Source organism: Loxodonta africana, chromosome 9 (assembly GCF_030014295.1).
Source record: "Loxodonta africana isolate mLoxAfr1 chromosome 9, mLoxAfr1.hap2, whole genome shotgun sequence".
NCBI classification, from domain to species: domain Eukaryota; kingdom Metazoa; phylum Chordata; class Mammalia; order Proboscidea; family Elephantidae; genus Loxodonta; species Loxodonta africana.
In genome coordinates, this window is record NC_087350.1 from 51744356 (window position 1) to 51769709 (window position 25354).

General features: G+C 41.0%; 1 protein-coding gene across 26 annotated transcripts in view; it reads left to right on the forward strand.

Moving 5' to 3' along the window:
* The window catches only part of DENND1A (DENN domain containing 1A), a 566188-nt gene that overhangs the window by 297139 nt on the left and 243695 nt on the right, over positions 1-25354 (forward strand). For all 26 annotated transcript variants that reach the window (XR_010323028.1, XR_010323031.1, XR_010323027.1 and 23 more), the window contains one exon: positions 9257-9357. Coding sequence is in view for 21 of the 26 variants with exons in the window: in XM_064291468.1 (XP_064147538.1) it covers positions 9257-9357 (101 nt within the window). In the remaining 5 variants the exon portion in view is untranslated. The remainder of the gene's footprint in view (positions 1-9256; positions 9358-25354) is intronic.

The window sequence follows — 25354 nt, forward strand, 5'->3', positions numbered from 1 at the left end:
ACAAATAGATTTTTCTTGCCCATTGATAGTGGTTACATGTTAGGAGGATCATCAGGCTCTGGGCTGACTCCATGACCAGTTAGTAATGTCTGTCCTGGTTACAGAATGGAGTGGCAGCATGCTTGTAGTCCCTGTTTTTAAATGAAGTGTTATCACTCCCAGTATAAACCTGCCTTTTTCTTTTCTGTGTTAAAGAAAAGGCTCTTCTTTCCTCACGCATGGTGCTATAGGCCTTGCTTAGTTTACCATACCATACCCTTCTGTCTCTGCTTCAGTACCTAAAGCTTTTCTCTGGCAGTTTTAGTTGCTTTGATGTTTTGAAGTGTCAAATCTTGGCATGAAAGCTTTTGCCCTGGCTAATAACTTAGGCTTTTTTTTTTTTTTTTTTTAATAACTTAGGCTAATTACTCTAGCTAGTAGGTGGCTGAAAACTTAAAAAAAAAAAAAATAGGAAAGAGAAGCTTCCCCTCGATTGGATGATATTTCTCTGAGGGAAAGGCACTCTATTTGACTCCATGTTGTGGGCTTTTTTTTTCCCCCTATTTTTTCCCCAGATGACAGCCCAAAAATAAGAGGTAGGATGAGATTCACCAAAATAAAAGAGAAATGACTTAAAGAAAGATTGCCCACCCCTCCCCCCGCCACGCAGACACACAGCACTACATGTTGACTACCAAAAAAAAAAAAACAGGATATGCTTTGTTCTCTTCCTTCTTTCTATATCACATGCCTGGCACCTGTCTAGAATACCACCTTTTGGGTTCTTTGATTTTTGATAATTTATGCTAAAACTCTTTTCTCCACTAAATGTAGTAAACACAACTTGAACATAGCTGAAGTTTATGATTAAAGGTTTTTCTTATACCTTTAGAAGGGTAACTTACAGAGTCTCCGCAGAATTTTAAAACTTTTTGCTGATCTTATAGTGAGTTTTTCATTTGAGGATAAGTGCAAATCAAAAACAAACAAAAACCACAACACCATTTGAATAATGGCACTACTTATTTTCTAATGATACAGAGGTGGCTTGTAATGAAATAAAAGAATCTAGCTCTTAGACCAAGAAGCAGTTGTTAGAACAGAACAAGGAGATATTGTGTGCTTTAAAATCAGGAAGGGTGTGTGTCAGGGTTGTATCTTTTCACCATACTTACTCAATCTGTATGCTGAGCAAATAATTCAAGAAGCTGGACTAAATGTAGAAGAACGCAGCATCAGGATTAGAGGAAGACTCATTAACAACCTGCAATATGCAGATGATACAACCTTGCTTGCTGAAAGTGAAGAGGACTTAAAGCACTTACTAATGAAGATCAGAGACTACAGCCTTCAGTAAAGGTTACACTTCAAAATAAAGAAAACAAAAATCCTCACAACTGGACCAGTAAGCAACATCATGGTAAATGGAGAAAAGATTGAAGTTGTCAAGGATTTATTTTACTTGGATCCACAATCAAAGCCCATGGAAGCAGCAATCAAGAAATCAAACGACATACTATATTGGGCAAATCTGCTGCAAAAGACCTCTTTAAAAGTGTTGAAAAGCAAAGATGTTACTTTGAGGACTAAGGTGTCCAAGCCATGGTATTTTCAGTTGCCTCATATGCATGCAAAAGCTGAACAGTAAATAAGGAGCACCAAAGAAGAATTGATGCCTTTGAGTTATGGTGCTGACAAAGAATATTGAATATACCATGGACTGCCAGAAGGACAAAAAAATCTGTCTTGCAAGCAGTATAACCAGAATGTTCATTAAAGTCAAGAATGGCGAGACTTCTCATGTACTTTGAACATGTTATTAGGAGGGACCAGTACCTGGAGAGAGACATCAGGCTTGGTAAAGTAAAGAGTCAGGGAAAAAGAAGACCCTCAAGGAAATGGTTTGACACAGTGGCTGCAGCAATGGGCTCAAACATAGCAATGATGTAAGGATGGTGCAGGACCAGATGTGTTTCAATCTCTTTTACAAAGGGTCGCTATGAGTCAGAACTGACTCAGTGGCACCTAACAACAACAACAGCTCTTAAATTGGAAAGCTAACAACTTTCCCAAGACACACAACATTTTCTACAACTGTTCTATATAGGATGATCCTTGGTTGAAATGAGTGGACTTAAAAATGGCCTGTTTTTAAAGTTAGTAATCTTAAATTCTTTCTGTACTCTTCATTTTATCAGTTTCCTGATGTTTAGGTTCAGAGGAGAAATCCAAATGCCTCTAACCCTGTGAAACAGGTGTCAGCTTGATCTTGTAACATTCTGAGTTCCGGGTGTGACCATCTGATTTTGTCATCTGCAGCTTGTAGAATTTGGAATCTCGATATCTTTTAGAAACAGCTTCTGGTTTTGATTTATTGAGCAACTGCAATTTGCTAAATGACTGATAATCTCACCTACCATTTCTCATGATGTTAAGCTAGAGACATTTTAACATTCCTTAAACATCTTCTGAGCACCTGCTCTGTGTCAGGCATAGTAGGAGATAAGGAGAGGAATCGCATGTGGTGTCTGTCCTTGAGGAGCTCTGTCTTTAGCCCCATGCCCTTGGGCTCCTAAGATCATCTACCACTGGGATCTTCCTATTATCAGGGGCCAAGCATGGAAGCAGGCTGTGCTCTCCACTGTCAGGTGATGGAAACGGGGTGGCTCAAAGGTAGTGGTTCCTAGGGGGCACATGAATTAAAGGTGGGCCTTTGTAGCTGCAGGTGTGAGAAAGCAAGGCCAGCTTAGAGATGGATTCTGTTTTACTTAGTATGGCTGACTCAGAAGGTAAAATGAGCAGAGGAGGAGCATTCTTCATGTCTAGTTCCTCTGGAATTAGAAGTCATCAAAGCTAGAAGGGGAAACAGAGATTGTGTAGTCCAATCTCTCATTTTTCATGTAGGGGAATTGAGACACAGGAGAGGAGGTGGCTTGCTCAGATCACAAAGACAGTTAGTGGAAGGTTCCATGCAAATATGTGAAAGAGAACACAACAAAAAGCAAGACTTTTGAATATACATGTGTCTCCAAACTGGGATTTAAACCTTTCCCTTTGAATAATAATCATTACTTCTTTGTCTAGAATTTCCTGTGGATTAAAGACAGTACAATACCTTAGTTAAATGTAAATTCCGAGTAAATGCTCAGATCTGTTTTTGTTTTAAAAATGATTATTTTATTTTATTAGTACATTGCTGTAGATAATTGGTCATCTTCGATGGTACTGGGTGTGGGTTAACATCAAGGCAAATGCATTTGTACATATTTGGTATTGCTCACAGGGACAGTATCTTTTTTAAATTCAGAAGCTTCAGCAAAGTATATGGCACAGAATAGGCACTCAGTAAAAATTTTATAGTTAATTTATACATTGTGGAAATACAATGGCCGTTATAGTCTGACAGACCTGGATATGAGTCCCAGTTCTGTCACTTACTAGCTATGTGACCTTGGGCAAGTTATTTCACCTATGAGGCTGTTTCCTTATCTGTGAAATGTGATGTTGAGTGTGTATTTATTTAAACACACACACAGACATATATATCCATCTATTTATTCCTACAAAATAATACTTTGCAAAGTCCTCAGCCCCCTCACAGAGCCTGGTGCACTCTCTTTGGGATTCTTATTTTTATTGTGTTAAATCGCAGAACTGCCAATAGGAATCAGCTGAGGCATTGAATCTAAGATTGTGACAATCTAGACATTCTCTGAGAAATACCTTAAAAAAAAAATCTGTCTTTGTGATTTTTTTCAACTCTATCATTGATCTCTCTCCATTCATGTCCTACTACCGCTGCCTTTTTCCCTTTTCTTCATTTGCCTCAAAGAAAATTAATGGAGCCGTATATAAAGCTCCAAGATAGAACCGACCTTGTGCACCTTTAATTGAGGACTGAATTTGCTAAAGTGCATCCAAAAACCCACCAGTGGTTTACTTTATAGTCTGTGTCCTGGCTAGACTGGCTGTTGGCTGTATAATATGTCTAGTTTTGTCTGGAGTCTTAGACTGTTCAGCTGCTTCAGGGCAAAATCTTTTGGGGTGTCATTAAATGGGATTGATAATTGGCTTCTGATGAATATTCATTGTGACTAATGACTTTGGGCAAATTTTACACATACTATCTTTCTATTCTCCCACTAAGTGAAATTTTGATAGGATCATTTTCCTCAACTTGCACTTCAATTAAATATTCACAATACCCCCTTTGTTGACTGTACTCCAAATTGTATATTTTCATTACTTTTAAATTTTGTCTTCCGTTAAGAAATGAGTATCAACCTTTTTGATCCATGTTTTTAGAAATAGGGTTTTAGTATTATTTTTTAAAATAAGTGACTAGTGATAATGGGACATAATATGTCATTTCTAGTTAAGCGTAGCTATGTCAGACTTTTCTTGTAATTGATTTAGCCACTATTCATTCCTAAGTAACGGTGCACATAGTTTGTGCCATTTAGGATTTTGGAAAAGAGCCAAACAATTCCTTTTCTTTGTTTGTTTGTTTTCCTAATGAAATGCGTGAATGAATTTTACCCCAATTGTGGAGATTTGGCCCTTAGAAAACCCCCTAATGAAGTGATCAAACACCTTAAAAGCTTGGTTTTTATACGGGATAAGTAATTTTACAATCTTGGCATTTAGCTTGGTAAATTTTCTTGAGATTAAGGAGACATGAAAAAGAGCATTGTCCACACAATGGAATACTACGCATCGATAAAGAACAGTGACGAATCTCTGAAACATTTCATAACATGGAGGAACCTGGAAGGCATTATGCTGAGCAAAATTAGTCAGAGGCAAAAGGACAAATATTGTATAAGACCACTATTATAAGATCTTGAGAAATAGTAAACCTGAGAAGAACACATACTTTTGTGGTTACGAGGGGGGGAGGGAGGGAGGGTGGGAGAGAGTTTTTTTATTGATTAATCAGTAGATAAGAACTGCTTTAGGTGAAGGGAAAGACAACACTCAATACATGGAAGGTCAGCTCAATTGGACTGGACCAAAAGCAAAGAAGTTTCCGGGATAAAATGAATGCTTCAAAGGTTAGCGGAGCAAGCGCGGGGGTCTGGGGAGCATGGTTTGCGGGGACTTCTAAGTCAATTGGCAAAATAATTCTATTATGAAATCATTCTGCATCCCAATTTGAAATGTGGCGTCTGGGGTCTTAAATGCTAACAAGCAGCCATCTAAGATGCAGCAATTGGTCTCAACCCACCTGGAGCAAAGGAAAATGAAGAACACCAAGCCCACGTGACAACTAAGAGCCCAAGAGACAGAAAGGGCCACATGAACCAGAGACCTACATCATCCTGAGACCAGAAGAACTAGTTGGTGCCCGGCCACAATTGATGACTGCCCTGACAGGGAGCTCAGCAGAGGACCCCTGAGGGAGCAGGAGATCAGTGGGATGCAGACCCCAAATTCTCATAAGAAGACCAAACTTAATGGTCTGACTGAGACTGGAGGAATCCCGGCGGCCATGCTCCCCAGACCTTCAGTTGACACAGGACAGGAACCATCCCCGAAGACAACTCATCAGAAATGAAAGGGCCTGGTCAGCGGGTGGGAGAGAGATGCTGATGAAGAGTGAGCTAATTATATCAGGTGGACACTTGAGATTGTGTTGGCAACTCTTGTCTGGAGGGGGGATGGGAGGATAGAGAGAGAGGGAAGCCGGCAAAATTGTCAAGAAAGGAGAGACTGAAAGGGCTGACTCAAGACGGGGAGAGTAAGTGGGAGTAGGGAGTGAGATGTATGTGAACTTATATGTGACAGACTGATTGGATTTGTAAACGTTCACTTGAAGCTTAATAAAAGTTATTATAAAAAAAAAAAAAAAAAGAGCATTGTCTGAAAAAGATAAGATCTCTGCCACTTTATCCTTTGAAATAGGATTTTGACCCAAACCAACTTAAGCTAGAAAGAGGCAGGTAATCAAGTTCTGTCGCAACCAGGACAGTTCTGTTGAATGACTTTTTCAAAGAGAATTACAAATAAATACATGATGATGACGTTCTCTTACATTTGTATGATACTTCATGGATTTTAAAGTGCTTATATTTGATGTGTCATAGAGTTATAGAGTAGGTGTATCATTGAATGAATGAATGATTTGATCCCAGAAGTGGCATATTTGTGTATCTAAACTTATTCTTGTTTTGGAATTTGAGTCATAGACATCTCTGAGATTCATGAAAATGTTGGCCAGTACCATTAAAAGCCAAGCCACTGACTGTATTGTGAATATATTCTAAGTAGAAGTTGTTTTTTAATTTACTCAGGAAACATTGCATTTACTAGCACCTATAAATTTTTATATATATATAATATATATATATATATGTCAGGAAACCCTGGTAGTGTAGTGGCTAAGAGCTGCAGCTGCGAACTAAGAGGCTGGCAGTTTGAATCCACCAGGTGCTCTTTGGAAACCCTATGGGGCACTTCTACCCTGTCCTGTAGGGTTGCTATGAGTCAGAATCAACTCAACCTCAATGGGTTTCGTTGGTTTTATATATATATCATGGGGGCAGTGGTGGATCAGTGGTAGAATTCCCTCCTTCCATACAGGAGACCCAGGGTTGATTCTGGGCCAGTGTCTCTCAAGCACAGCCACCACTTGTCTGTCACAGGAGGCTTACATGTTGCTATGATGCTGACCAGGTTTCAGTGGTACTTCCACACTAAGATGGACTAGGAAGAAAGGCCCGGCAATCTACTTCTGAAAATCAGCCAATGAAAACTGTATGTGTCCCAGCCGTTAGATTCAGTTGTGCATAGGATTACCATGAGTCAAGGAGCCGACTTGACAGTAGCTAACAACAACATATATGTGCCATTGCCACTGAGGAAATGGAGATGAAAAGAGAGACAGGGTTTTCTTTCCTTTACAGTGAGGAGGTAAACATGCAGACAGTTATGGGCCATATGCCCAGGGGAGCCATGCAGGGCTTCATAGAAGATGGCACTTAAGCAGAGACCTGGAGGAGGAGGGGTTTGCTAGGGCCACAAGTCCGGCTGATTTAGGGGGAGGGTGCAAATAAATAGAAAAAGGAGTGCATAACTCTTCCTGGGTCTGCAGATGATTTATTCTAAGGATAAACTTTGGGAGGGCAGTAGCAACTATGGCCAGAGATGCTTCTCTACAGATAGACAGGGCCAGTTCATGGAGACATTCCTATTCCAGACATGCCACCGAAGACTGAGTAAGGAGTAATGTTACTGGACCTACACTTTTGTAAGAGCACTTTGGCAGCTGGTGGAAGGGTGGGCAGAAAGGGGTGGGACCCGAGGCCCACGTAAGCCTTCAGCCTGACTTCAGGGTAGAGCTAGAGTAAAGTGGCTTCATTCTCCACTCAACACCAGCAAAGATTTTTCATCTGTTCTAACCCTGCCGGATTGGTCATGCATATATGACAACCTCCTTTATGTGGAAACCTACTGAAATGGATCTGGGAGGGATGGATTAAACCAGTGGAGTTGCTGGGAACAGCTCTTGAGCAAGCTTGCTAGATTAACGCCCCTGTTCACGACATGTCCTGATTTAAAGGATGAGGTCTGATGGGAAAGGGGGGGGGCGGCGTAAGTAGCAGCTCTGGCTTTAATACACAGCTCTTACAACTGTGAAACATCAGCAGAATATCCAATTTAAAGCCGTTCATGTTACACTAACCTCTGGGATTCTTTTAACTGGACCTTGGCACGTCACTCTTTTGCCACATAAATGTCCTTCTGTCAGCAAAGGCAAGTTAACAGCTTCCAAAAGAAGCAAAGTCCTCAAGGGAACAGACTTCCCAGAAATCAAAGAAACATTAAAGAAAAAAAAGACAGAAAGAAACATGTGTTGTTGGCTTTTGTCACTTCATAGCCATGTCTCCTCAGGTATTGGTTTTCTTCCTTCTTACACTATATTGAGTTTTGAAACAATTTTATGTATTTATTATCTTTGTTTCCTAATTTTTTTAATAGTATCCAATACCAGTTGTGTGATGTGTCTAGCTCTTAAAAAATAAAAAAGGAACACAGAATAGAGATCATGTCAAAAGAATGGGGAAAGGAAGGATTAGTCAGTAAACAGTGCTGGAGCAATTGATTAACTATGTGGAAAAAATAAATTCTCACCTCAGTTCTTAAACCTGAATTAATTCCAGATGGATTAGAGAGTTAAATGCTGGGCAGAAAATGTGGAGGACATTCTTAGGAAACAGTCATGACGGAAAAGATTTGTCTACATAATTATTTAAAACTCTGCCTCAGCTAGAAGGTCAGAGAAAATTAAACCAGGATAAATTAATATTTTTAAAAATCTTCCAGAGAATTAGTATCTTTTATATAATCATAAGTACTTGCTTGTAAATCAATTAAAAAATACTAATGCTTATTAGAACAAAATGAACTAAGAATATTAACAGACCACATCCCTAAGAAATATAGTCAAGAAACTATGATAAAACATTCAGTCTCTGTTGTGGTCAGAGAAATAAAAGTAAAAAGACATAAATGATTCATTATAAAACTACTAGCTTGACTATAATGGCTGGTGCTGGTGAGGTACAAAGAGGTCAGCATTCCAGTACTTGGCTCGGAGAGTATAAAGAATATACTTTATACTTCATCTATTTATTTTATATTTATATATTTATGACATTTATATTTATTAATTGACTTAAAATAGTTATAACCTTTGTCTCTTAATTCTACATCTAGGAACCCCATAGAAAAACTATTGACCTGATCTGATTATTTATACTTAGTGGCAGAAGAGCGGTTGAATATAGTATAGGAAGTTCATTGAGTAGAGTATCATACAATCATTAAAGGATACACTTTCTAAATATTTAAGTGAATGGGAAAATGCTATCGTATAATGTTAAAGAAAGAGCAGAAAAAAACTGTGTTTATAATATCCTAACTTGTTAGAAAAGGAAAGATGAGTATATATGTGTGTAATACCATAAAATATTGAATTATCTTCAAATGGTAGTGACTTATGTTCCTTCATCCCTATCTCCATTTTCTAAATTTTCTACTGTAATTGTACATTTGTTTTATAATTAAAAAAAAATAGATTTTTTTAAAAAAGAAAGTTCTTATTAAATTTGAATTAGGGTAATTGAGTTAATTGAGAATTATTTATCCAAGTTTTCAACTTATAATTTGAAACATGTTGATAAGTTTGTATTTAATTTTATTGCAGAAATCAGATGGTAGTACTTCCTCACTTGGACTGTTTTAGCTCTGAACCTCTGGTTTGCCTCTGTTGCAGCTAACTGCCTGCATCCACGGGTCTGCTGCGATGCTCTACCCCATGTACTGGCAGCACGTGTACATCCCCGTCCTGCCGCCACATCTGCTGGACTACTGCTGGTAAGGCTGCGGCTTGCCCTGCTCTCTGCTTTTCCTTCATGGACTAACCAGGAATGTCAGGTCTGGAACTGGTTAATGCAGTAGGTGACAAAATTAAAAATACTAACTTCAAAATGACATTTGGGTTTTAGATCTCCTGACTGCCTGGCCCTCTTATTGCCAAAAAGCTTTTGTACATGTCTTCATGACATTCTAAAGAGTTCAAGAGAGCAGATAATACCTTTCTCATTTCTTAGTTTGGGGAAACCAAAGCACCAAGAGGTTGCGTGATTTTTTTTTTTTTTTTTCCTTCCTAAGACACATTGGGAGCTAGTGACAAGAACAATGGATATCCCCAAGGTCTTCAGGCTCTTGCCACGTCCTGACATGTTCCATAGATTTGCTCTCAGCTGTGGTTTGCAAGCAAGCCTGACATGAGAACCCTCTGAAATTTTTGATGAGAATTTTAGTGTTCAACGAAATGTATTTTAGAGTCAGCTCTCTATCTTCCAGCTATATAAATAACACTTGGCTCAAGACTTTGTTTTCTCATCTGCAAAATAAAGTTGTTCAGTATATCATTATGTAAGAATGAAATGAGATAACAGGTGCAATGACACCATGTAGAAAAGCTGGCTTATGGTAAGGTACTCAATAAGTGTTTCTGTGGTAGTGTCGCCATCATCACTGTCTTCGATAGATTACAAAAGAGACTGTAACTGATTTGGACCTGTTTTCATTATGAGTAACTTTCCTTCTCCAGTGTAATGTGATTTAAGACATGGTCTCCAAACAGCTCAAGTCAGCAGCAGTTGATAAGGAAGCACTATACATATTAAGGAAAAGCACTAACTGCCTGCCAGAAATTGAGAGCTTCAGGAGAAAGGGACCATTTGATGGGCGATAGCCCTGTCACCTAAGAACTGGTAATTCAAGACATTTACCATTGGTTCAACGATTGATTCCAGGCCAGTCATAATTTTTGCTGGGATCTCCAGCCCATTCTGCAGTCATCTCATTGAAAAGGTTCACCCAGGAGCCACATTTTCCTGGGAGCAGAAAGACATTCCAAGGTCGTTTCTTATTTGATTGTGTCGGGCTCACACTTATCCCAAGAAGCCATGAGCATGACAGAGATCTAGGTCAGAGCCATCAAATAAAAATCAGTGGTCCTCTCTAGTGCATAGCGCTAAGTGAACTGGCTTATTTCTGTCTTTATTGTGTATCTTATTATGGTGGATCTTTTTATCCATCCCTTCCTCCCACCTCTAAGAGGTTTAGGGGCAATGTGATTCCAGCCATGTGGAGTATGTAATCCTGGCCTATTTTAAATTTCTTGATTCACCAGATAGCTGGGCCCAACATTTTGTTTGCTATGTCCCCTTATACCTTGATTTATTTTAGAAATTATTTCTAGTTATATGGTGACTTGAGGCACTGCCAGTTTACATTTCATTTTTTTAATTCATTCTGAAGTAGGTAGGAGGTATTATAATTTTTATAGGTACAAAAGGATAAGGATATAAATCTCTTAATAATGATTTCACCAATTTATTACATTAAATACTTGGGCCTGCCCTTTTCCACAGGGAGTGTTTGTAAAGAAATCTTCCCCTCTATCAAGTTCTCTAACATCTCCCTTCCCCTGGGGACTCTATGGAACGTTGAATGCTCTCCAGTTGAAGCTGCTGTTTAAACTCCCAGCATCCAAAGTAAAGGTTGTCAGACTCTTGTCCCCACTGCCATGGCCTGGTGCAAGCTCCGCTTTGTCATTTGGCTTCTAGCACAGCACCTAGGAATCTTCTTCAGTGCCCTGTCACTGTTGTCTACTTGTCTCCATCCTCTGTTTGCTTAGAGGTCCACATCTTCTTCCTACTTCATTGCCTGCCATCCTCAGTGGCTCCAAATCCGCACCTTTGGCCTTCGTTTACTCCCACTATACTCACGTTTGCTATATTTTGTCGTCTATAAAAAAAAATGTCTTTTTCCTCCCTCAGTGAGGCCATGCTGGAGCACAAACAAGGATGGAGCTGGAGGAGGATATCTGAGTCCCTGTCTCAGCTCCGTTACTGCCCAGCTATGTAGCTTACAGCAAGTGACTTTGCCTCTCTGAATCTCCCTCCTTATCTGAAAAGAGGAACCCTGGTGGTGCAGTGGTTAAAGTGCTTGGCTGCCAACCTAAAGGTCAGCGGTTCAAACCTACCAGATGTTCCACAGGAGAAAGACTTGGCCATCTGCTTCCGTAAAGATTTCAGCCATGGAAACAATATGGGACTGTTCTATTCTGTCCTATAGTGTCACTATGAGTCAGAATCAATTCTATCGCAATGAGTTTTTTGTTTTGTTTTTTATCTGGAGAGAAGTGAAAATATTGATGCTTATTCCTGGAGTTGTTTTGAGGGTGAAATAAAATTATGTATGTGCAAAAGGACTTTGTAGACTGAAAAGCACTGACAGGCACCCAGCAGGTGCCATACATACCTTGCGTCATTTAATCATTTGAAACTCACTCAGTTCTTACATCTCTGGCTGAAGGAGTCTCCCCTCTAATTCTAGCTTCCTTCCTTTGCCACCTGTTCTCTTCTCTTTTCTTTTGAATACCCCTGTATCTTTGCCATGACTTTCTCCTACCAGCCCTCTTGCCCCTTCTCTGCTCTACCTACCTGTTTATTAACCTCTTTCTGGTTTTACTTGGCTTCCTCTTGTCCTGGACCTTGATGAGCTTTCTAGTACAGCAAACATTCACTGGTGCTTCCTTGTCTGAGGCACAGTGCAAAGTACAGGGAAGACAGTGATGAGAACAAGTCTAGACCTAAAGGGACTGACAGTCAAGTGTAGAAGACAGGCATACAAACAGATTATGATGCTAAGATCCGTGAGAGAGGAGCTATTCTAGGATTTCTCACTAATTCCCAGAGGCTCCTGCTCCCTGGTCTTTCCACTGACCCTGGGCATGCTCTCCCTTCTTATCTGCTCCTTGTCTGGCAGTACTGTGAGAGGTCTCAAAACCATTGCAAAAGGGGTCTACTAGAAAGTGATGCTGTCTAACCTTAGTTTTCCCTCCTCCTCCTCCACATGGCCCTCAGCAGCTGCCCTAAACCCTCATTCCCCCACCACACTCAAGGCTCTCCTCTCCCCAACATGCACCAGACTCAGGGATGAGCTTCACCCCCTGTTTTGGTAAGAAGGGAGAGGCCATGTGGTCTATTTCCACCACTGCCTTTCTCCCTGTCCCCAAGGCTTGTTACATGTCGTCTTCTCCTCTACCTCCCCTGAGGAAGGAAGAGCAGTCTGGCCAAAGCCATTGACTTCACCTGGGCTTGGGTTTTGTCTCCTGAGAATTCTCTGGGACCCACCTCAGATCGCTCTTCTCTCTGGCATCAGTAAACTCCCTTTCTATTCCCCCTCCTCTCCCTACAAATGTACTCAGGTACCCCATTCCTCAGACTAGACCTCTGCTTAGCTTTGCTGTTCCCTTCAAGTTTCTGAACCAACTATCCTGCCTTTTTTCACTGCCATGCCTCTCAAAGGAAAGGACACTATTGGTGTTCGTTGTTGTTTTAGTGAAAGATCGGGGTAGAGGGGCAGAGGCTGCCATTGAAATTCTGCGAGGACGAAGGAGACAAATAGGGTGAGAGGGGAAAAGAAAGAACAAAACACACACCCAAGGGACAGAGATAGTGAGGGGGGTAGAGACAAAGGTAGGAGAAGGTAGAGAGGGGACATATGTCCACCAAGACATACTCCCAGAGTGATACCCAGCCCCCTTTCAGCACATAGAACCTGCTGCCAAGCCCCCCACACACATACAGCACCTTCACAAGCACATACCCTCACAGAGACATGTGCCCCCTCTTCACAGACACATACCCTCCATACTCATACCCACAAAACCACAGGTTTCTTCCCGACAGACACGTGCCTCAAAATTCCCTGGGTGGATAGAGACTTATACTCCCATACACACCACACCCCAGACATATGCTCTAAAGGGAAGCCTCAGATCTCTCTCTGGAAGAGACTCACCTGTGTCTTGGTGCTGTGCTTCAGACAGGAATCCCAAGGGGCTGTGTGTGCAGGGATTGGTGGAGTGGGAGTCAGTACAGTCCGTCTGCCTCCCAGGTAGTACAACTTTAGTTTTCAATTATTTGGGAAGTTTTCGTTGCTAAAGTGTTAAAACCAGCAGCTTATATTCTCAGAACTGTGAAGAGAAAAATATTTTCTCAGTAATATCAGCGATAACAATAACTGCCATTATTGGACATCTCCTTTACACCTTAATCTCATGTAATTCTTCCAGCAATCCTGGAAGGCAAGTATTATTATCCCCATTTCACAGGTCAGGAAACTAAGGCCCCAAGAGGTTAGTAACTTGCCCCAGTACAGACGTTATGTACTATATGATTCCATTTTTGTGGAAACGAAAATTATATATATATATGTATATATAAGACAAAAATTAGGTGTGTATGTGTATAGAGAGAGAGAGGCAGAAATCCGGAAGGAAATAGACCAAAATGTTAACACTGATTCGTAAGGGGGATGTGGAAGAGGGATTCTCTGTTGGATTTTTCCCCCATATTTTCAAAGATATCTGCAATGAAAAAGTATTATTTTTAGAATTGAAAAGCTTTATTGTCAGAGGCAGTGTCTTTTCTGTGAAAACTGATCCAAGAGCCTTTTTTCAGCCTCTAACTCTAGCCCTCTTGAGAACTGTGTCACCATCCAGACCAAGGGTAATGATGCTGCTGGGCCTAACTTAGAAGAGAAGACTTGGCAAGGAAGGCTGCTTAGCCCTTGTTGTTGGTGTTAGTTGCCATCAAGTCAATTCCAACTCATAGTGACCCCATATGACAAAGTAGAATTGCTCCATAGAGTCTCCTAGGCTGTAATCTTTACAGAAGCAGATTGCCAGGTCTTTATCCCACAGAGCAGCTGGGTGGGTTCGAACTGCCATCTTTTCAGTTAGCAGCCAAGTGCTTAACTGTTACACTGCTACAGCATCTTGCTTAGCTCTTATCACCCCAAATTCCATCCCAAAAAGCAAAGTTAAGATTTGCATCTTTTGGTGCCTGAATGGACTTTTTGATGAGGCAAGTGCCTGTGTTTTTGTGATAGCAGCCTCTCTCCTGATCTCTTGTTTTCCTGAAAAGAACTTTTTGACTTTTGACCAAAGGATGATTACAGGCCAGTGGGGATTGGTGTCTGTTTATTAACTGCAAAATGTAAGGATGAAGAAATAAAAGACCCCAAGAGAAAAACACACCCTCCTTGATTTGATCACCTTCAGCCTGCAACCACTGCTTTGGTCAGAAACTACAAATGTCGTGAAGTTTGAGTCAATGCTGATAACTTTATTATATTGTGCTGGGTGACTTTCACCACATTTGAGTGTAATCCTTGGTCATAAGAGCCAGCAGGGATAACTAGCATTTTAAGTAAAGTGCTAGGAGCCTGAAACATGTAAATTTGAAGGAGGTTTGCTCCTCTGCAGATGATTTAAATGTTAAGTACGTCCCCATGCAGGGGATACACGAAATGGAATCTGAAAACTATTATCTCCTGTAGAAATGAACTCTCAATTTACTCACTGAACAGGAAGGGCAGATTCTAGTCATTTTCGCTGCCAGCAGGTGCCCTTTCTATGCATAATAGACTTCACAAGTGTAATTAACACATGAGGACAACTGCTGCCAGTTTTTCTTCAGGTACATGCTGCTAGGAGTTTTCAGGACAACAGCGTAGGCCGTAAGAGCTTTTTACATTGCACTTGAAGATGAGGTGTTCATTGACTTCTAGACAAAGACATGTTAAATGGGGCTGAGCTCAGACCCTGCTGTTGGTGTCATAGGCCATGGTCCTTGGGCCCAGAGATTCCAAGAACTGTATCGCAGCCTTCGAGAGGGTAAAGGCCAGTGGAGTAAAGCTCTGGGAGGCAGTGAATAAATGGAAAGCATGATACTGAAAACTCTGCAATTATGTGGGAGACTCTAATTGCACATTCACAAATACAACAGCCAATTATCCGAGTTAACTTTAATTAAAGCTATAATCACAGATTTTAATTATCTGAACAAATCAGTTTAGTACAAATGGTCTGCCCTCAATATTTCCCAAACTAATTTTTTCTCATCCTTTCCTGTTTTTGGAGAAGATGGTAGAGTGGAAGGTCCCTAGGTTTTGGATCCAGACATTTCAGACATAACCTGGTTTTAAATCTCCATTTCATCTCTGACCATTAAAAATTTATTTTACTCTCTGATCTACAATTTCTTTTTCTATAAAATTTGAAGAGTGGCTGTAGGAATGAGAGATATTAGTCATCAAGTGGCACGTAGGAGCCATTCAATATATGGTCGTTGCTCTTATCATGGTTATTGTAAACCTGGGATGTGACTTTTGGTTTCTGGAAGGTTTAACTCACATCAAATGTTGTTCCTGCCTCCGCTGCCTTGTAAGCTCAGGGAAAAAGTTTGTAATTCATCTTCTTTTTTTTAACCCCTCAGATTGTTTTTATTTTTATTTTTTTTAAACTTGAGTTATTGTATGGTTGTTTTCATTTGCAGCTGTGGCATAAGAATGAAAAGAAAAGAAACAAAAGCAGATGGCAGAGAAAACGAAAGGAGTAAGACATTTCCAGCCCTTATGAATATTTAAAAACATGTGCTGCTGGTTTCTTTCTACTTTAGATCTGTGCCATTCCCTTGACTTTAAAAGTGAAAACGAGAATGTTCCCTACCTTAGCCGATGGAAGCCCTGACCTTGGCCTGTGTTGGGAAAGCCTTCCCATTCCTGGAACAAAAGAATTAACTTGGCGATGAGGGTCAGCATTCCCTTTCATAAGCCTGCTGCCATTGAGTTGATTCCGACTCATAGTGACCCTATAGGACAGAGTAGAACTGCCCCAGAGAGTTTCCAAGGAGCCTGGTGGATTCAAACTGCTGACCTTTTATTTAGTAGCTTATAGCTCTTAACCACTATGCCAGGGTTTCCTATTCATTGTAATAATCACCGTCTATTGAGTACCATGTATGTGTGTCAAACTCTTTATGAAGATTATAAAAAATCTTCAAAACGCAAGCTGTCAGATAAATATTAGTTCCACTGTATGGGTTAGGAAATTGAAACTCAAAGAGGTTTAGTGACTTACCCACTGTCACACAGCTAAGAAGTGGTAGGCCTTCACTTGAAATCCAACGCCGTCTGATATTAAAGCTTTTTTTACTAGTATCCTCCAAATTATTAGAAAATAAGTTGTACCCATCACCAAGATTTTGTGAAAAATTCTTTATGTAGGATTTTTGGAGACTTCCTAATGGTAAACTCATTCATTCATTCAACAGATATTTACAGAGCACTTATTATGTACCAGGCACTGTGCTAACTAAATGTTGCTAATAAAAAGTCCCAGAAGAACCCATATGATATTTCCCATGTAAATTCCTTTTTATCCCTTCCTACTTGAGGAGTAGTCCTATATAAGGACTACAGATCAATTCCCAAGTTGAATTCTGTGTTTGGATTATTCTGTGCACTTGTTAACACATCTTTGTGATAAGATATTCCCAAACCAGACCAGGACAACTTCATTTTCTCCCAAAGGGATAGCCAGGTCAAGAGCAAGTTAGTAGCTAACTCTTGATGCTCTCTGAGTGCATGGTTGAACCCAAAAGTTAAATAGGATGTGTACAATTAAAGCTTGGATTTTGCATTTGACTTTGTAAAATTCATTATAATTCCTGGCATTTCCAGGTAATTTCTAGAAGCCATTCTTCCTCTCAGAGTGGAGATGTTCAAGTTCTCTATGAGAGATACTAGTTCCAGGTTCTGTATCTGTGTTGTATGTTTGTAGGTAGAGTTCTAAATCAACCCCTACATGCTGCAATCAATTACTCCATCTAGGATTTTTAGCAAAAGCCTGAAACGTGTCTGAGCACAGGGTAGACAGTCCCTGTGGCTGTTGGTGATGGGCATCAGTCTGGACAGAGCTTTGAAGTGACATCTGGTTGATCAGAGCTGGGTGCATTCTAATTGTTATCTTCATTGAAGCCATGAAATTTTGCATAGGGAATAAATTGATAACTAAATTAAGAGGGATTGTTCATATTCTTGGTGACAGCATTAAAAATGAAAGTATAGTGGAAATAGATAAACCTGGCTTCCTGCATACTAACTTTCTGGTCATTAAAACCCTCTGAGCCTACTTTCTCTTCTGTCAAATGTGAATAGTAATTGGTATTGACACAAAGCAGGTGCTCCATAAATAGTAGGATTAAAAAAAAAAAACCCAAACCCATTGCCGTCGAGTCAATTCTGACTCATAGCGACCCTATAGGACTGGGTAGAACTGCCCCATAGCGTTTCCAAGGAGCACCTGGTGGATTTGAACAGCTGACCTTTTGGTTAGCAGCTGTAGCTCTTAACCACTACCCCACCAAGCTTTCCATAGTAGGTACTATTTTATGTTAATCATTTTTATCCTAACTAGGTGTTTTGAATCTCACCTGGATTTTATAATCTATATGTATATATGATCCAACAAAATCCAGTTGAAATTCACAACACCCAGTTAAAATGGAAGTGTATTAGGTAAACAGGTTTGGCTAAAAACCCCTTATATACACCAAAACTCTGGGCTATTTAGGTTATATTAAAGTTGAATTATAATAAGTAAGCAAAATCTATGTGTTATTTCCATCATGCAGTGAGTATTTATGAGTTTGTACCACTGGGCATAGAAATATAGAAGCTGATAGATGGTTCTGGATCTGAGAAAACACTACCTTACAAAAAAATTCAGGTGTCCAGACAAGAGACAGAGAACAGAGAATATCTTTAGGGTGAGAGCCAGCAATGGGCCAAGACAGTTCTAATATTTGGGGCAGTACCGCTGTGGCAGGAGCTCATCAGGAGGCATAGGAGAAGATAAGGACCAGGATTTCAGTTTCAGACAGAAGGAGAAGGGAAGTTGAGCATGTGGTTGACCTCATGGTTAGAAAGTAGGTAAACAATGTGTAGCGGTTGAATGAAGGAAAATTACAGATTGCTAGGTAAATCCCTAGCTAAGATTTGGCTGAACTTACCTGAGGCTTGAACAGAAAAACTGAGTGGAAGAAAAGAGTTCAGGCTTGGAAGTCCAAGCCCTGGTTCCAAATCCTTGCTCTAGTCCTTCTGGATATTTTACTTCGGTTGAGTAATATAATCTCTCTGAGCCTTAGTTTCCTCAACTGCAAAGTCGTTGTTAAGAATATAGCTAACTACATCAAGAGCCTGGCATCAAGCAGGCACCAAAAAGTATATATAGCAAAACTCAAGTCTCTGAAGATGGTTAGCATCAAACCCTTAGCCTGGTGCCTCAAGAGGTACCCCAGACAGCACAAATGCTAGGAGTCCAGCAGTACAACTCTCATCCAGCCTTGGCAGCTTACTCCCATGATGATGCTAAGACTTTCATGGTTAGAGAAGACATAGCATCCCTATAACAGTGTCCTTTCCCTGGCTGGTGGGTCGTGTTTGTTGGCTCAGCTACCACCCTTTGCGGAGCTCTTCTGACTGTATCTTAATGCCCCAGTGATCTTCCACCTCCTCAGTTGTGTCTGCTTCTGAGCCCCTGCACCTGCCCTGCAGGTTTTGCCCTCCCAGTCTCTCTTCTGCTACCTGACTGGTAAGGGGCAACAGCCTACATTCCCTGCTCCAGTTTCTGACTAGCATTCATGGGACATTCTTGGCTCTGACCTTTGCTTGGTTGACTAAGTCATAGCTTGGTTTTCCACATCTAGTGACACATTCAGTAATTCCTGACTTCTCCTTGACCTGAATTCTGGCTTGAACCTGACACTTAGAAAACTCTAGAACTTCCAGATCATAGGGTAGTGGTCTCTGGAGTAAACACGTCCTAGAAACAACCACAAGAACCATAAGTCACTGATGGGGCAAGAACCACAGACCATGTAATGTCATGGTCACAGGAAGCTTCAGCAGCGCAGCAAGTTATCTCATGGTAGGGCTTTTGGCTTAAGTTGTCCAGGCCCCTCTCAGTTGTTGGCACAAGCGAATGCATTTGAAGCACCAGCACAGTACTGTTGTTGTTGTTAGGTGCTGTTCAGTTGGTTCTGACTCACAGCGACCCTGTGTCCAACAGAACAAAACACTGCCTGGTCCTGCACCATCCTCACAATCGTTGTTATGCAGGAGCCCATTGTTGCAGCCACTGTGTCAGTCCATCTTGTTGAAGGTCTTCCTCTCTTTTGCTAACTCTTTGCTTTACCAAGCATAATGTCCTTCTTCAGGGACTGGTCCCTTCTGATAGCATGTCCAAAGTAGGTGAGATGAAGTCTTGGCCATCCTTGCCTCTGAGACACATTCTGGCTGCACTTCTTCCAAGATAGATTTATTCATTCTTCTTGGCAGTCCATGGTATATTCAGTATTCTTCGCCAACACCGTAATTCCAAGGCATCAATTCTTCTTCAGTCTTCTTTATTCATTGTCCAGCTTTTGCATGTGTATGAGGCAATTGAAAAACACCATGGCTTGGGTCAGGTGCATCTTAGTCCTCAAGCTGACATCTTTGCTTTTTAACACTTTAAAGAGGTCTTTTGCAGCAGATTTGCCCAATGCAATGTGTCATTTGATTTCTTGACTGCTGCTTCCATGGGCATTGCTTATGGATCCAAGTAAAATGAAATCCTTGACAACTTCAATCTTTTCTCCGATGTTGCTGATTGGTCCAGTTGTGAGGATTTTTGTTTTCTTTATGATGAAGTGTAATCCATGCTGAAGGCATGGTCTTTGATCTTCATCAGTAAGTGCTTCCCGTTCAGTTCACTTTCGGCAAGCAAGGTTGTGTCATCTGCATTTCGCAGGTTGTTAATGAGTCTTCGTCCAATCCTGATGCCCTGTTCTTCTTCATATAGTCCAGCTTCTCGGATTATTTGCTCAGCATACAGATTGAATAAGTACAGTGAAAGGATACAACCCTTTCGCACACCTTTCCTGATTTTAAGCCACACGGTATTCCTTTGTTCTGTTTAAACGACTGCCTCTTGGTCTGTGTACAGGTTCTGCGTGATCACAGTTAAGTGTTCTAGAATTCCCATTCTTCATGTTATCCATAATTCCTTATGATCAACCTATAGTGGAATGCCTTTGCATAGTCAATAAAACACAGGCAAACATCTTTCTGTTATTCTCTGCTTTCAGCCAAGATCTATCTGACATGAGCAATGATATCCCTTGTTCCACATCCTCTTCTGAATCCAGCTTGAATTTCTGTCAATTCCTTGTCAGTGTACTGCTGCAACTGCTTTTGAATGATCTTCAGCAAAATTTTACTTGTGTGTGATATTAATGATATTGTTTGATGACTTCCACATTCTGTTGAATCACCTTGCTTTGGAATATGGGTCTCTTTCAGTTGGTTGGCCATGTAACTGTCTTCCAAATTTCCTGGCATAGACGAGTGAGCACTTCCAGTGCTGCATCCATTTGTTGAAACATCTCAGTTGGTATCCTGTCAATTTCTGGAGGCTTGTTTTTCGCCAATGCCTTCAGTGCAGCTTGGACTTCTGCCTTCAGTACCGTTGGTTCTTGATCACATGCCACCTCCTGAAATGGTTGAATGTCAACCAATTCTTTTTTGTACAGTGACTCTGTATATTCCGTCCATCTAGCACAGCACTAGATTCTGAGTAATCTGTCAACAAATGTGGGTTTGTCTTTCCCTTAAACATATGAAAGACTGAGAGGCCAGGCTTAAAAGGTAATTGGGTGCTGTACATCTTGGCATGTGGAATATGAGAAAAATTTTTTTCTCTTATTAATAGCTGCATTTTCCATTTTTTTATACAGTTTTTTCTGTTACTTTCTTTTGATTTATTTCTCCATAAATATGTTTTATTTTTCCCTTGTTGCTTTTGTAACTTATTTATTTGTGCATTTCTACGAAGGTCTCTTGGGCTGCTGATTCTCACTGCCTGGGACTTTTGCAGCTGGCTCTAGCTGTAATAGTTCTCATTGAATTCTCTTTGGCCACAGAGAGCCCTGTCTCCTGACCTTTCCTCTGTGATTAACTTCTCCTACTGCAGTGATCTTAGCCGTGGAGCCTTTCCTGATGTTTTCCAAGTCTGTCTCCTTCCGGTAGACTGAGGAGACACGAAAGGCAGGTTGCTCCAGGCTTTGATGTTGACCTCTATAGATTTTTCTCCAGGCTTTATTTTTGTAACTCATGTGGTTGGTTCCAGTGGCTTGGAGTTCTAGAAGACATCTTCCCTCTCAAACCCCCCTCCCTCTGTAAGTTACCCTGGGAAGCCCACTGGGCCACACTCAGAGGGGCATTATCTTCTCTCTCTCTCTCTCTTTCATGATCAGCTCCAGTGATATACATGTATCTTCCATTAGCAAACATCTCCAGTGCTGAACACTGAGCTCACTCCGAGCCCACCTCCACTGTTGTGAGGCCATGTGCTCTGGCTGCTGACACTGCAAATGGAAACTCGGCGGTCTCTGCCCCTGCTCCTAATCTAGAGTTGCTCATGGTCTCCTCATGGATTCTCATCGTCTGTTATTGCTTATAAATCAGGGAGGGCTGGGTTGGAAACCAGGCAAGAAGTTAAATAACCTTTTTCCCTAAGAAAAACTTGCCTTTAACTCATGGCATTCGTACCAGCCCTACTTTTCAAGCCATTTATTTTCTGCCTCTTACCAGCTGTGACCCTTGTCAAGTCACTTAACCTCTTTGAGCCATAGGTTCCTCTGTAAATAATGGAGATCAGCCTTTCAAGATTGCTGCAAAGATGAAATGAGGTAACCTTAGGTCCGCCTGTTACGTTCCCCACAGCACCCTGCTAGTCTTCTTGTATGCACACATACAGTAATTTACTTATTTAATGTTTGCTTTGCTAGTAACTGTGAGCTTCAGAGAGACGGGGACCAGAGGCTTTTTTTCTCTCCTCTATTTTTTTTTTTATCCCTAGTGGTGCCTGACAACATAGCAATGTTTGTTGATTGACTGTCCAGCATGTGGAAAACACTAGGCACGTAGGAAATACACCAGAAGATGTTAGTTTCCACCCCCCCCGCCCCAGGTTGCCTTTTTCTAATTCATGCTTCTGAGTGACTTTTTTCTCTTACGGACACTGCAAATCATGTTACTGATCCTGTGTCTTTCTTTGGGTTGGCAGCCAAGTTTGTGGCTGTCCCACCAGGTAAACCTCGTGGCATTCTTTTGAAGTACTATCCTCACGCCAACTTCCGTGTTTTCCCTTTGCTCTATTTTCCTATTTTTGTTGCTATATTGAACGTATTCATATAAACTGCCCTAAGTCCTATTTAGAATTAAAAAAAAAAAAAAAACCCAAACCCATTGCCATCAAGTTGATTCTGACTCACAGTGACGACGCTATAGGACAGAATAGAACTGCCCCATAGGGTTTCCAAGGAGTGGCTGGTGGATTCAAACTGGACCTTTTGGTTAGCTGCTGAGCCGGTAACTACTGCATTACCAAAGCTCCTTAGAATTAAAAGGAGTACCAATTAATCCCAGCTTTTTTTTTTTTTTTATAAGGCAAGAGATCAAATGACACATTGCATTGGGCAATTCCGCTGCAAAAGACCTCTTTCAAGTGTTAAAAAGCAAAGATGTCACCTTGAAGACTAAGGTGCCCCTGACCCAAGCCATGGTGTTTCCAATCGCCTCATATGCATTTGAAAGCTGGACAATGAATAAGGAAGAATAAGGAAGAGTGAAGAAGAATTGATGCCTTTGACTTATGGTGTTGTTGAAGAATATTGAATATACCATGGACTGCCAAGAAGAGTGCACAAATCTGTCTTGGAAGAAGTACAGCCAGAATGCTCCTTAGAAACAAAGATGGCAAGAATACGTCTCACCTGGCGAAATGGACACGAAAAGAGAGAGTGGAGGGAGAGAGCGGGCTGTCTCATTAGGGGGAGAGTAATTGGGAGTATGTAGCAAGGTGTATACGGGTTTTTGTGTGAGAGACTGACTTGATTTGTAAACTTTCACTTAAAGCACAATAAAAATTATTTAAAAAAAAAAAGAATACGTCTCACATACTTTGGGCATGTTATCAGGAGGGACCAGTCCCTGGAGAAGGACATCATGCTTGGTAAAGTAGGGGGTCAGCAAAAAAGAGGAAGACCCTCAGCAAGATGGATTGATACAGTGGCTGTAAAAATGGGCTCAAGAATAACAATAATTGTGAGGATGGTGTAGGACCGGGCAATGTTTTCATTCTGTTGTATATAGGGTCACTATGAGTCGGAACCTACTTGACAGCACCTAACAACAACAGTAAGACAAACAGTTTTATTCTGGCTATGAAGTATCCCCTTGCTATTTACTTTTTAAACTATATCAAATAACCAATTTTTCTAAATGTAGCATAATAGTTAAGCGAGCTTGTCATTAAACAAGAAGTAGTATAAGAGACTTTGGGCTAGAATCACCATTAACTATGTGAGTTTAACCTTTTCCTAGAATCCTTTTGTTAAATCTATAAATTAAAATGGTATAAATTGGATTTCTTGAGAATAAAATGAGATAACTAGAGTGTCCTGCACAGCCAGCCCTCAGGGAACAGGTTAGAGAAAATCTCACTTCCTTCCACAACTGCTTCTACCGGCTGTGTAAATACCTGTCTCCTGGGAAACAGAAGCCTGTTTTGTCTCAGTATAATGCACTTGGGCTCTAGTCTCAGTTCTGCCACTCAACTAGTCATGTGACGTTGCATGAGTTAGTCCCTAATCCTAGCTCCCTCATTTGTAAAATGCTGGTAGTAGTATACTAAAAAAAAAAAAAACTACTGTACTATAAAACGAGGCAATAGCACCCACCTCATACTGCTGTTTATGAGGATCCAACAAGAAGATCCTTGTCAAGCCTGAGCCTAGTGCTGGCTGGTGGCAAATGTGCAGTAAGTGGTGGTGCCTCCGAATGGCTCCCATGCAGCACTGGCCATATGACACATTAGCCTGGAGCGCCCCTCTCTGGCCGCTGTCATAGACCAAAACTACGATTATCTGTGTTCTCCAGCAAGACATTGTTTGGTCTTTGTTCTTGTTCTCTCTGCCCTTCTTCTGTCCTTTAACCTCTCTAACAATGCCAGGCCTTGTTATTTCAGAGCAGAATTTATACCTGTAAGAGAAGCTGTGTTTACACTTTTGTTTCCTACCCCCACCTCCCACCCCCCAGAAAAACCTCAAATGAATAAGACCTCTTTCAGAGTTCTCCTTTCCTTTAAAAATAGTGAGCTGAGGAAAGACTTGTGGGATCCCCTATGCCAGTCAGGGTATTTGGTAAAGAAGGTGCTATGCCTCTGAGAAGTAAGGTGGGTATTGTGATACATAAATATAATGCTAACTATGCATTTATAGGGAAAAAGAAAAGAAAAACAGACTTTCCAAATCCCTGAGCAACCCTAAGTTATATTTCTTCCTGATGTCAGAGAGGTGTTGTTCACCTAGAAATGAAGAGTCTTCCCGCCCCTCCAGTCCTCTCCTTCCCTTTTGTCTTGTTTTTAGGTGCCATCGAGTCGGTTCTGACTCATAGCGACCCTATGCACAACAGAACGAAATACTGCCTGGTCCTGCCCCATCCTTACAATCGTTATGCTTGAGCTCATTGTTGCAGCCACTGTGTCAGTCCACCTCATTGAGGGTCTTCCTCTTTTCCGCTGACCCTGTACTCAGCCAAGCATGATGTCCTTCTCCAGGGACTGATCCCGCCTGACAACATGTCCAAAGTATGTAAGACACAGTCTCGCCATCCTTGCTTCTAAGGAGCATTCTGGCCGCACTTCTTCCAAGACGGACATGTTTGTTCTTTTGGCAGTCCGTGGTACATTTGCCAACACCACAATTCAAAGGCATCAACTCTTCTTCGGTCTTCCTTATTCATTGTCCAGCTTTCACATGCATATGATGCAATTGAAAATACCATGGCTTGGGTCAGGCGCATCTTTGCTCTTCAACACTTTGAAGAAGTCCTTTGCACCAGA